Raw genomic sequence first — 13,593 nt, forward strand, 5'->3', positions numbered from 1 at the left:
CAAATCTTATCTTCCTAGCACTGCAACTACAAAAAAATATCAACTTTCCCCTGTATTTGCAAAAATTAAGGGATGATTTTAAAGTCTTCTTATGTAAAAAGGGCAGTATGACTAAGCCATGTAAGTTATAGCTGGAAAGACAATATGAAATACAGGCTTTTTTAGAAGACATTATGGTCTTCAGTATTAGTGCTTTTCTTGTGTATTCTGGTTCGTTATATTATCAGTGTGTCCATTACAGTGAAAACAGGCATGGAATTAGAAAGATTTGTAACTTTATGAGGGGAAATAAAAACTTCCCTCCCTGCATTAAAGCTTTTCATGTTTGGATCTAATGTAATTGAAGTGCCCCATCAATTCAGTTCCATTCAATTGCACAATGGAGGAGCTAAAATACAGAGCAGAAGCAGGCAGGGCTGAAGCAGCCACAACTGTTGTCAGCTTGTGCTGTTGCAGAACTGTATGTCAAGTCTGTACTGCTATGAAAAAAATGCTGAGCTACTTTTAATCTAGCTTTCATCAGGGTCCCAGTGCAGTGTAGTTCACTGCACAGCCATGCAAAAGCTTATATTATCATAGAAGCAAAGAATCATAGACTCACAGAATGGCTGGGGCTGGAAGGAACTCTAAAGCTCATCAGTTCCAAACCCCCTTAAATGAGCAGGGACCTCTTCCACTAGATCACATTGCTCAAAGCCCCATCCGACCTGGCCTTGAACACCTCCAGGTAGGGGCAGACACAACTCTTTGGGCAACCTGTGCCAGTGCCTCACCACTCTCACAGGAAAGAGTTTCTTCCTAATGTCTAACCTAAATCTCCCCTCTTCAAGGTTTGAACCATTTCCCCTTGTCCTCTCACTACACACCTGTGCTAAAATCTCTACCCCAGCTTTCCTGTAGGCCCATTTCAGATATTGGAAAGCCACTATGAGGTCACCTTGAAGCCTTCTCTTCTCTAGACTGAACAATGCCAACTTTCTCAGCCTGTCTTCACAGGGGAGGTGCTCCAGCCTGATGACCATTTTAGTGGCTCTCCTGTGGACACCTTCAAGGAGGTTTATGTTATTCTTATGCTGATTTGGGTTGGAAAGGGACCTTAGAGATCACCTAGTTCCAACCTCCCTCTACATCCCACCAACCCTCCCACTACATCTGGTTGTTCAAAGTCCCATCCAACCTGGCCTTGAAACACCTCCAGGAAAGGGGGATCCACAGTTTCTCTAGGCAACTTGTGCTGATGTTTACCCACCCTCACACCAAAGGATTTCTTCCTTATGTCTAATGTAAATCTACCCTCTTGCAGTTTGAAACCATGAGCCTTTGTCCTATCACTACATGCCCTTGTAAAAAGCAGTTTTCCTGCTTTCCCCAGCTTTCCTGTAGACCCTCTTCAGGTATTGGAAGGCAACTTCCAGAGTCTTATCTTCTCCCAGCTGAATAACCCCAACTCTCTCAATCTGTCTTCATAGGAGAAGTGCTCCAGCCCTCTGGTCATCGTCATGGCCCTCCTCTGGACATGTTCCAACAGCTTCATGTCCTTCTTATGTTGGGGACCCCAGAACTTGACCCAGTAGTTCAGCTGGGGTCTCCAGAGACCAGAGTAAACTATTGCTAAAGGAATAAATGTACAGAGATGAAAGCCACAGCTCTCAATTGTGGTGCAAGTTAATGCTGCTTTAAGTGCTTGGGGAATTACTCTCTTAGAACTCAGTTGTGAGTTCCCTAATCAGTTTAGCAGGATCTGTTCCCTAATCAGCCAACACTGTACAAATGTGGGCACAACAGGGGTCAGCAGTTAAAAAAATCCAGGAACAGGAAGAAGACTGGACTGCCTTCCAGAGCACTGACAGCTTAAATTGACCTACATTGTTCACTGAAGTATACTTGTAGATTGCATGAAACTTTTACTGTTGAACTGAAGCAGATCCTACAGGAGGGACATATGACTGCCCAATAAACATTTATCAAAACTTTTCTTTAACTTGAAGTCTACTCATCCCAGAACATATTGCCTTTTCCAATAAATTATAATAGAAAGAAAAGACTTTTTTCCTATGAACAATGCTTTCTCGTAGCCTTAAAATGAAATTAGAAACTGTTACAGCTACAATGAGAATAACAAAAGTAGTTTTATGAAAGTTATAAAAGTAGTTTTGTGAATTTATAATGAAACTCTTGCTATGAGTTATTATAAAAGGGTAAAGGTCAAGAAAGTGCTTCACAAGACACATTACTGAGAATGGCTTGAAAGAAGAGTCAACAAAGATTGATAATTCATTCTAATACATACAGACCATAGACTCCTAAATGAGGAACAAAGATGAATATCCAGAACTTCAATCTAAATAACCTTTGTGTTCTACTTAGGTTTCTGAAAGCCAGGAACAAAAGAATTCTTAGCATGACTCCCTTTCTAAGGCCATCTAGTAGATATCCCCACTTTACCCCTTACACACAGGCTGCATGTGGCCCATTACTAGCAGCATTTTTTGACATTTTTCCTGCAACACAGATGCATGGATGGATTTAATAGTGATACTTTTATATAAAACCTACTGGTTTATGCACTAAGCCCGGAAGAAAATCTGAATTCAGTACTCTGGCCAAAGGAATTGAAATTCATTTCCTGCAGAAGAATACTTCAAATTACCTGGCAATAGTGCTACTAAAGGAGGATCTGTAAAAGAAAAATAACACCTTATTTTCTTCATTGGGTCTCTTCTGAAGCTCTGCTATTTTGTAGTAAGTAGCCCAAGGTTCAGGGGAAGGAAAGGAAAACGAAAGGGGAAAGGGGAAGGGGCAGGGGAAAGGGAAAAGGAAAGGGAAGGCTACATCCTTCCATACCTTTATTGGCTCAGCACTCTGGAGGCAATGTCTTAAGTTCCAATTCTACTCCAAAATCATCCATCAGATCCATTGTAGCAAGGATGGACATTAAACACCAAAACCCAAAGCTTCTAAAACTCCTGTATGAATGATGTATGCATTAAATTATATTGTCAAGTGAGTTTCCTACCTTGCCATTTGCTATCACTATGAATCCTTACTCTTTGCAGCACAGTAACAACATTTTGAAAGGACACGTAGAGACTTGTCTCTCTGCATCTTTTTTACCTCCATAATCTTGTAACTTGGTGGTTAAGAATCCTTTAAAATCCATTTCTACAGTTGCCCTTAAATAATAAAATTAATCCCCTTCTTGAAAAAAAAAAAAAAAAAAAAAGTTTTTACCACGAGTTTATTACAGAAAAGGAGGCACTAACATGAGTTTGTGGATGGAAGTGAGCATTGATCTGCCTGAGGGTAGGAAGGTTCTACAGAGGGATGTGGACAGGCTGTATCCAATGGGCCAAGGTCAGCAGTATGAGGTTAATCCAGGCCAAGTTTCAAGTCCTGCACTGTGGTCACAAGCCCAGGCAACACTACAGGCTTGGGGAAGAAGGGCTGGAAAGCTGCCTGGCAGACAAGGACCTGGGGTGCTGGTTGATAGCTGACTAGAAGCCAGCAGCATGGCCTGGTGACCAAGAAGGCCAGCAGCCTCCTGGTCTGCATCAGAAATGGTGTTGCCAGCAGGACCAAAGAGGTGATTTTTTCTGCGTACTTGGCACTGGTGAGGCTGCACCTCAAATACTGTGTCCAGTTTGGGGCCTTTCACTACAAGGATATTGAGTTGCTGAAGAGTGTCCAAAGAAGAGCAACAAAGGTGGTGAAGGGTCTGGAGCACAAGTCTTACAAGGAGTGGCTGAGAGGACTGGTATTGTTTAGTCCAGAGAAGGAGGCAGAGGAGAGAACTTACTGCTCTCTACAACTACCTGAAAGGAGGTTGTAGTGAGGCTGGTCTCTTCTCCCACATAACCAGAGACAGGTCAAGAGGAAATAGATTCAGGGTGTGCCAGGGGAGGTTTAGACTGGATATTAGGAAAAAATTTTTACAGAGAGATTTATCAGGCATTGGAACACAGTGCTCATGGAAGTGGTGGAGTCCATCATCCCTGGGTGTGTTCAAAAAACATGTGGACACAGCACTTCACATGGTTTAGCTGGGTGGTGGTGTTAGGTTGATGACTGGACTTGATGGTGTTGGTCCTTTCCAACCTTAATGATTCTATGTTTCTCTCATGTACAGTTGCACAAAATAGCAAAAATAACCATATGGAGAGGATCAGAAGTGATGAGACAGTTTTCTACTTCTTAGTCTGTATATTAATTTTAAATTATGTTCCTAATTCTAGTGATGCAGTACACGTGAATTATGAGCATACAGGATGGCATTCATGATTCCACATGAAGGACAACACAATTAAAATGTAAATGTCACAGTATCTAGCTGGTTAAAGTAGAAGACCTTTATTGGATTTTGCTCTTAATCTAAACTGCTATATGAATTTACAGTTTTGGCATAATATAATGCAAACCACTTTCTTCAGTTCAGGAACAATATTTTGGTGAGTATTGACTAAGAACTGTATTTTAATAACTAAATTTTACATCTAGCCAGAGTTGAGAAAAGTCTGGAGTATTGCATGTACTTAATTTCTGAACATACTACTGGCTATGAAAGCAGACTTCGGAAAAAAACTTTATCCAACAACTTCCATGAAAAATGGCTTAGTAAAATGCTTCTTGCACAAGTAACAACAAAGAATTCTGGAACCTTTACTACAATATTTACAGTCATATATGTACAATGGTAATCTGTTAGACTTAATGGTAATAGTTTAAGACTCACTGCATGCTTACACCAAAGGGTATTAATCTGTACTTAGTTATTTGACCTGAAGATGCTGATCACGTTGCAGACAACACCGTGCCTTGTCATGCTGTTAAGAAAAAAATTACCATGTCTTAACTGTATTTGCCTGCTGTGCTCTCAACCCTCCAGTCAACTCCTAAGCCTTCCATGAGCACTTCATCGACAATGTCAGCCTCTGACAAGTGAGTACTTAATAAACTGGAAGCTCCATTTAACCACTTGTTGGAAAAAGCAAAGGGACACTCACTTCTGCAGTTATAAAGTAGCAGTGAGATATTCCTTACTCTATCCAATTTTTTGCACGCTGCTCCCTGAGAAATGATTCCAGGGGCTGCCTGTCCTCCCTCAGAGGTTTTGCAAATCACAGACCTGGCACTATGAGTTTTCAGGACCTCCAACTGTAGCAGAGAAACCTTTCTTGGGGCAAGGCACTTTGAAGTCAAACAGGTGTCTCTTGCCAAGGTGCACAAACAGTGCTCCAATCTTGCTGCCTTTAGACTTGGCAAGCCTCGTCCAGTGCTTCTGCTCCAGACTCAGGTAACCTCCTTCTCTAGCTGCTCCAGAGTGAGCTGAGCACACATTCAGAAGCTCACCTTTTACTGGCCCCCCAATCCTGCTCATGCACAACTGGGCTCAGCCCTAATTGGGCACAGGTGGGCTTAACACAAGCTCACGCCTCCCACCTTGTAATTAGCAACACCTGATTGCCTCATTTCACTACATCCAACAGTATCACTGGTTCCTGCTCAGTCATGAGCAGATCGTGTGGAGCAGGTAAGGCTACTAACCCTGCCTCTGACAGGATGCTGAGCCAGTAGGCAGGGGTCTGGCAGACAGGGCAGAAATGAAACAGATTGCCCAAAGAGGTCAGGGGATGTTGGAAGGTTTCACAGCTTAGCTAGGGAAACCCATGACTGGCCTGATCTAGGTGACAGGCGCACTTCAAATGGTTAAGTTGGGTTCTGTGATCTCCAGAGGTTCGTGAAAGAAAAACGTAATTTCTATGATTCAACAAGTATCTCCAAAGGCAGCAGATTTACCTGTTTGCTGTTGTCTAATGACAGTAATATATAATTTAACATTCTGCTAATGTTCAGGAAGTTAGAATTGCAACCATAAAAGTTAAACGTCTATAAATACTTAAAGGAATACTTAAATTATGGTTAAACCCATAGCTAGTTTTCACAAGGCAAAGCTCCTTTATAAAATTCACTATATATTTCTGAAACTCTACTGAAGCTGCTGATTCTTCCAGAGAAAGTCAAGCATCTTTTACATATCAATGTGTAAACGAACATGCATATATCCATTATTTGAGTTATGTCCAGAAAAGATAAAACGTATCTTAAAAAATAATCCTTAAAGAAACTGAAGTATAGCAGTTTATTCCACACATCTCTAGAATTAAAAACAAACCAAAAGATCTTTATGACAAAGGGGAGGTTTGGGTGTTTTCGCCTTGTATTCTTCCAACTAAATTGAAACATACTTTAGTTTTACTAACAAGGAGAAAAATTTTAATGTACACATTTTCTACTCCTATTTTGTTTAAAGATACTCTTACAGAAAACAAGTCCAAAGAAACTGCAACAGGTAGACTGTTGCTGTATCAGCAAAACAAGGGAAACAATGTATTTCCTAACTGTTGTCAAAATAACATATACCATTGGAAAAAAACTTGAGAACACAAGACTTTGCTAAGATCTTGCATTGTGTTTAAATAAAGAAAAATACAAGTCAGGAGTTTAAGCGCAGATGTACGCTCATACTAGCTCATCCATTTACATGTTTAACATTTGCACATAGCAGTAGCTGAAGCTTTTTTTATTCCTACCTTATTTTTATTCCTTTTTATTCCTACAAGTCTGAAAAAAGTAGTCAAAACAATATAAGGCATTTATCCTAGTATTTTTGCCCATATACCTCTAAATTCATTATGAATTGGGGCTAGAACAGAAAGTGAAGCATGCTGGATCAACTCATAGTCTTTAAACCAGGAGACTGAAAACTAATGTGGGTTTCCAGTTTAGTAGTCTCCTGCACTATATGGAAGTTTTTTATTCTTTTTCAAGCTTATTTTAAAAATGAATGTGTTTTCCAGAACTTTGCCATTATATGTGACATTCACATTAAATTTATGCCACACTGTCGGTATTAGAAAACACTTTCAAATGATACCACAGTATCGTTTGACATAATTTTGCTATAATGTGAGGTGGTAAACCTTGCAGACAATTCCATAGGCTGACAGTTTAATAGAACATAGTTTGCCAGTACAAAACGATACAGAAAAACCCTGGTATCAAAGCAATATAGTAGGAGGCAAGGCATCACAAGATCTTCCACTGGCACTGACAGTTGCCTTATGATAACACGCCTGTAAAACCTGGAGGTAATTTCAACAACCAGCAAACTCCAGATGAAGTTTTGGCAGCTCGCACACCTTCCTGACATGCTTCATCCCCAGCTCTAACTCCCCGTGCTTCCTGGACACGTGAGATAAAACTAATCCACAACACCTCTATAGTAGCAGCAAACGTACCACAGCGTTTTTCATCATGGCTTTAACAGTGAATCCGTCGGAGAGCTGCTGCTGGTGCTCGCTTTTCTTTAGGCGCCCCGGAGGCTCCTGCTGCGGGGGGCTCCTCTCACCCCCGGGCTTTGGGGGCCTTGAACCCCCTTTCTCCACTACCATCTACCCACCAGCGATCGCGACGGGCAAGGAACAAAAGGCAGACTGGGAAAACAAAAACAAACAACAAACACACACGCACACAGAGAAACAACCAAAAAGCACAAAACAACAAACAAACATCAACGCCACTGTGTTAGAAAACACAGCAGGTCTACCTCTGGTCCCTTCCCAACCAGCGACACCCCCCCCCAAACACACACACGAACACGCACACACACACACACATATACACACACACATACACACAGACACACCCACACACGCACCCCTCCCGCGCTTTGACAGCCCTCCTCGCCTGCCCCTCGCGCTCCTCAGCTCCCTTCCGCAGCCCAGCTCCTCATCCTCCTCCCCTTGCTCCGTCTCCATCCCTTCCCCGCTCCTCTCGCCCCCCGGGGCCTTGCCGTCGCCCACCCGCCGGCCCTCGCCCTGCCTCACCCCCTGCGCCACCCGCCGGGGTCCCTCCGCGGGGTCCGTTGGGGGCGCGGAGGGGATTGGTCGCCGTCCGAGCTACCACGCGTCCCCCCGCCTCGCGCCCGTCGCTAGGCAACGCGTCAACAATCCCCCGCCTTGCCAGAGGGCGGGGAGGGAGAGAGAGGAGCAGGGGCGTGACGTGAGATGGGGGAAGCGGGAGGTGTGAAGCAGAGAAACACCAAAGGTGTTCACCGGAGAAACAGGATCCCCAAGGCAGCTCCCCACCGCCCCACCCTCCCGCCCCCCGGCAGGCACACCCAACCCCCGGCAGGCACTAAGAAGCCGTCCGACAGAATTTTGCGGGAAACAGGTGTGGGTTGTGGAAGCTCCATCCCTGGGAGAGTTCAAGGCCAGGTTGGAGGGGGCTGTGAGCCACCTGGTCTAGTGGGAGGTGCCCCTGCCCGCACCGGGGGGTTTGGAACTGGATTAGCTTTAAGGTCCGTTCCAACTCTAACCATCTAATCCTTCCGTGATTCCGTAATTAACAAAAAAAGGGAGGACGAGGGGGGGAAAGGCAGTCCACGTGAGGAGGCGAGAACTACATTACCCAAAGGCCACCGCGCCCCACCCACCCACACACACCCCCCCCCCCCCCCCCCCCCTCCCCTCGGGGCGCATGCGCAGTCCGCCACTCCCCCTGGCTGCTCGGCCCGCAGTTAACGCGGCGCTGAGAGCTGTGAGGGTGCACGCGCGCGCGGGCGCGCGCCTTCCTGCCGTCTCCTCCGCTCTCCTCTTCTCCTCCCCCTCCCTGTCCGTCGCCGCCATGATAGGTGAGTGAGCGAGCCCGGATGCGGATCCGCCCTTTCCTGCCCCGCATGGCTGCTGCTGATACTGCTGCATCGGCCACCGCGGGCGGACGGGGCTGGGTTGGTTCCCTTCGGTCCCTGTGGGCACGTCCGTCCGTGCCTCCCCCCTCTTGGTGCCTCGGCGGGGGAGGGGGGCGCCTCGGCGGGTGCACCCACCATGCGGGTGGTGATGGTGGTGGTGGCGGCGGTGGGTGCTGCGGGTGCCCGGTGTCATGTCCCCCGCGGACGAGCCGGCGGCGTTGCACGGCGCCCGGTGGCCGCGGTTCTTGGGGAGCTGGGCCGGAGCAAAGGCGCCGGGTGGGCTGTGCCCTCGCTGCCTCCTCTCCTGCCTTAGTGCTTCGCTGCTAAAACGCTTGGCGGAGCTGCGCAGAGGACTCGGGGGTCACGGAGCCACTGTTGTCCTTCTGTGCCCTGTGCTGGTGGGGGGTGACCCACCTGCAGGTGACCCACTTGTTTAGGGCTCGTCATTGAGGTCATTTAAAAATAACTTCTCGTTGCACCTCAGTGGGTTGATTGTCTATACTGTTGGTATAGGTTGGTGTGATCTGTGAAGCTTTCTGCCCTTGCCTGATACATGTAAGTTCATGTGGTCAGGTATGGTACTCGGTGGCGATGATCTGACAAAGAAGCAAGTTGGACCTCATAATTTTGGGAGTTTGGCCAGTTGGCCCTTGAACTGCTTTCTGTACCCATCTAATAGTGGTATGGCGTGTGGATCGGTTGTTTGAACAGTGGTTTTTTTCTGTTGTTTGTAAGATGAATCCCACAAATCACAGGATCTTTTTTGTAGTCCCCGTTGCTCATTACGTTTCATCTCACTTTCAGAGTTTTGTGAATTATTTGAAGTAAGAGCTGTAAAATGTAGTAGATTCACTTGTATTTTAACAGTTCCTTGCCTTTCTCAGGCTTACTGTTTCATCTTCAGTGTCGGTGTCATAGTTGGAGTCAACATAAAACCTGTTAAGTTTGAAGACTTAAACTGCATCACTGTTCATGATACAGTGCGTTGTCAAAATATTTATTTTAAAGTTACACTTTTCAAAAGTATACAAGAATGTCATGGGCCTCTCAACTACTCACCTAGACATAAGTTTTTCTTAGTAGTGTGTGAACAGGAGAGATTGGGTAGTGTACTTTTTTTTTTTTTTTTGGCTTTGTAAAAGCTAAAAAGAAAGTTAAAACCAATTCTTTCCAAATAGCACTCTGTATAAATATTTATGCAAATGTTCCCTTCCTAGTTGTGGGAACTTACTGGGTTTTCTTGTCATTTTGGAGTATTATTTTTTTGCGATGTAGCAGAGAATATCTTAAATAAAAGGCTTGGCTTAAGAGAAGTGTAGAGGGTCAGGTATTCCATTCCTTTTGCAGTTCTATCTCCTGGAATGTTTTGATGTGTTGCTATACTATATAAAATACATGTGTTTGCAGAACCGCAGTGTATGTTTGTTTTTTTAATGCTTTAGGATAAAAGTAAGTTGAGTGTACATAAAGAACTGCCTATGTGATGCCTCTGGCCCTCTGACTGAAATATGAATGTTTACTTGCTGCACATGAAGATAACATTTGACTAAGGAATTAAAATTTCATTTTCATTGTGGTAGACAGAAATGTTTGTAAGTATTGATTATGAAATGTATGTCCTAATTAGTTGTGAGTTCATAAGCACAGCTTTACATGGGTTGCAACCTTAAATGATTCAAGCAGCAACCTGTTATTTTAGAGGAAAAAAAAAAAAGTGAAGAAAACCTCCCACTGCAAAAACACAGTAATTTTCTTCAAAGTGTATGATGTAGAGACCCAGTCAAACTTCCCACTTTCTGAAAATTTTCCTCTAAGCATTTATGAGCAAGGAATACCATGGCATAATTGGGGGCAAGAGGGGAAGGGCAAAATAATTTGCTTTTACAAATGGTTTTAGAAGTTTGTTCTGTAATGTGCTTGACTTCAAATGAAGTCCTTTCACTCAGGAGTAAAGTGCTTTTTTATAAAGATACCACATATTCCTACTACTTTCTGGGCTGTTCAGTTAAGGACTTCAGCTAACTTCTCTGTAGAAGTTTATTTAATTTTATTTTAATAATGAAAAAAAATTATACAACTGCAGGAGTGTTTTGAAGTTATTGTTTTTAATTTTGCTTTATAATACTGTGTGTATATTCTGACTGATGCAAGATGGGAATCCCTGCAGAAATCACTGACCACTGGGGAGCCAAATTGATGCTGCTTTCTATATTTGTAACAATGATGTCAGTTCAATGAGCTTAATATTCACTGCTTGAAGGACCTGTCTTGTACTTTATTGTCTTATGTTCAGCAGTCCTCAAGATATACTGTAGACAAAAGTATTTCTGTCAGCAGCTTCTATAGTACCATGTACCTTAACTTTGAGACTTCATGTTGTGTTTCTAGATTTGTATATTTTTTTTCTTTTGCCACTTTGCTTCCTATCCTCCGTTCTTTTTCTGCATTCACATGTTTTTTTTTATTAGCTTTGTGCTTCATTGGAAGCACAGTGGAGAAGATAATTCAGAGCTCTTAGTGCAGGTAGGGAGATTTAGGAAGCATGAGTTTAATGGTAAATTGTGTCCAGTGGAGAGAACAGAGATCAGCCTAGAGGCCTGCTGAGCACTAGCTGGAATTGCTACCACCTGCTCACACTGTCTCTCACTTGTACCTAACCTCAAGCTGGTTAGGTATCTTGATTACACATTTTCAGGGTTTGTTGATGTGGAGGTAGGGTCTGCTGGTGACTTCTTGCAGTGGCTTTTTCTTTGATCAATAATACCCTTGCTTTAACACGAAGTGGTGATTGAGATCAAACTTATTAGGGCTGTTTTGCAGCCTTCAGCAGCTGGGTAGCCTAACAGACTGTGCTGGTACCTAGAGCTTACTCTCCCATGTGATCAAGAACCGAACAAAAATCTTGGATAAAATCTTAAGCCTGAGATTTTGACAGGAAATATTTGATTATTTGTAAAATCTGTGCTAATTGTGACTTCTAAGGTATCTGTGCCAGAATTGATAAGGTATGAATACTTGCACACTTGTGCCTAATGTTTCAGTTGGTTTAACACATTGGACTAGCCTGACCTACATATAAGTTCTCAAGCAGCTTAAACCTATCTTATTTTTGAGTTAACATACAGAGAGAAGCACCAAGCAGAATATACTTCATTATTCAGATAGCAGCAGAAACCCACTGGGGTTGTGCATAGAGACCACAAGTTTAAGTGTTTACAGTAAGGTGCAAGACCTGTGTTTAGATCATGAGTTGAAGATTAAGACTGATACTCAATTAATATGGTACTTTGAATTTGGCAGAAAGTTGGAAATTATGCTTTATTAGAAAAAAAACCCAGTCATCTGCTTGGCCACTTGTCCAGAAGTTTTCACAGATCTGTTTCACAGATTTTTAAAACTTAGAATGAGGACTTAATTGAGCTAGGGGCTTCTTATTTTTAAGTGAGCACTGGAAGACATCAGTTGACCTAGCATTTTCAATTTTCTTTTTGCATTTCTTCCATATTGGTGCCATGGATCCGGACAACAGATTGGTAGTAAGTGTAATATACAAATGTAATTTCAAAGATGATACAAGATAGTGGCTGTGGATTGAGAAGACCTGGACAAGAACTTGCCAGGGTCTTGTATACCTGATTTGATTTGATAAGTGAGGTTTATTAGGAAAAATTTACAGTTCTAATAATTTGGTGCAGCATTGCTAATTTCTCTCCTGTTGTAAAGGAGTTGAAGATTCTAACAGGGAGTACATCTTCAAGTTCTAGTCATAGGCTATCATAAACAGCAAGTAATGCTTTTTCCAGCTGTTCAGTAACACATAGTTTTTAAGTTGGTACCTTGCCACAATAATGTTTAATAAACACTATAAATAAAAATTTATAAATAAAAATTTATGAATAAAAATTCTACTGTTTTATGTCTTTTATGCCAAGAATGATTGAAATCAGTAAACACTTGTGTTAAATTTGAAAGAAGAGAAAAGGCTAACTTGGTCTAATGTTTTGTGGTACATTATTCTTACTCTGGGAAGCAGTTCTGTAACTTCAATAGTTTTCCATTTTTATTTCTTTTTTAGTTGGCAGGATTAAGTAGGCTTCTTAAAGGCTTAATTCTAAGGCAGAATAAATAAAGTGGAAAGTCAGTGTATAGTTGTTTCCTCAAAATGCTTTTCTTCAAAAAAACCCTCAACTATTTTAAACTATGAAAATATGTACTCAAACAAGGAAAATACCCATCACTCAGCAAAGTACAACATTGATAAAGAGCTCCTTTAAATGTTGCAGTTTCATGTGTTAGAGCATAAAAACCACAACGAATTGCAGATTCAACATATGAATATATCTGTTTTATAAGGAATTGTCCCAGGCATTTAAGCATTTTATTTGTAGCACCACAGTAACTTGAGGGTTTTATAAATACAAATCAGAACCCCTCCCGTACTTGCCCTAAGTGCTGTAAGTATAACACAAGAGACGGATTAAGGTTGATACATGGATATTAATGTGGGTTAGTGCAAGGCTTTGTTTTCATGCTAAGTGTGACACTACACCAAGTGCAGTCTCTAGGTATTGCTGCTTTTCTTGCTGTATTCTACTCCTTCCCCCCGTTACACCAGCAAACTAAGTTTCAGTTGCGGCAGAGCAAATATCTGTTCAGGCTGTGAAGCCAAAAAATAATCCAAAAGGAAGAGTTTCTTTTTAATCTGGGTCAGTTCCCTGAGCTGGCTCACAGTAAGGTAATACGAAAGTTTATTAACTGAATGGAACATCCTTTAACCCTTCATTGCTTGACCCTTTACCTTGCTGAGTCACATACTAAAAGTGGTGATGTGTAATGCTGATGATTGC

The 13,593-nt window shown here is 42.6% G+C and overlaps 2 protein-coding genes across 3 annotated transcripts in view; one reads left to right on the forward strand and one right to left on the reverse strand.

Moving 5' to 3' along the window:
* Positions 1-8,484, reverse strand: part of PACRG (parkin coregulated) — a 212,858-nt gene extending 204,374 nt beyond the window's left edge. Inside the window, exons 1-2 of one of the 2 annotated variants that reach the window (XM_071740465.1) lie at positions 8,467-8,484; positions 7,296-7,490 (exon numbers count right to left, since the gene is read on the reverse strand). In XM_071740465.1, the coding sequence (XP_071596566.1) occupies positions 7,296-7,448 (153 nt within the window). In that variant the 5' untranslated portion in view covers positions 7,449-7,490; positions 8,467-8,484. Of the gene's footprint in view, positions 1-7,295; positions 7,491-7,883; positions 8,013-8,466 lie in introns of those variants that run through there. The other variant, XM_071740464.1, reaches the window with a different exon arrangement.
* Positions 8,485-8,602: 118 nt separating this feature from the next.
* The window catches only part of PRKN (parkin RBR E3 ubiquitin protein ligase), a 712,407-nt gene continuing 707,416 nt past the window's right edge, over positions 8,603-13,593 (forward strand). The window contains exon 1 of the mRNA XM_071740466.1: positions 8,603-8,689. Within this exon, the coding sequence (XP_071596567.1) occupies positions 8,683-8,689 (7 nt within the window). The 5' untranslated portion in view covers positions 8,603-8,682. The remainder of the gene's footprint in view (positions 8,690-13,593) is intronic.

The sequence above is a fragment of the Heliangelus exortis genome, chromosome 3 (genome assembly GCF_036169615.1).
Source record: "Heliangelus exortis chromosome 3, bHelExo1.hap1, whole genome shotgun sequence".
NCBI lineage: Eukaryota > Metazoa > Chordata > Aves > Apodiformes > Trochilidae > Heliangelus > Heliangelus exortis.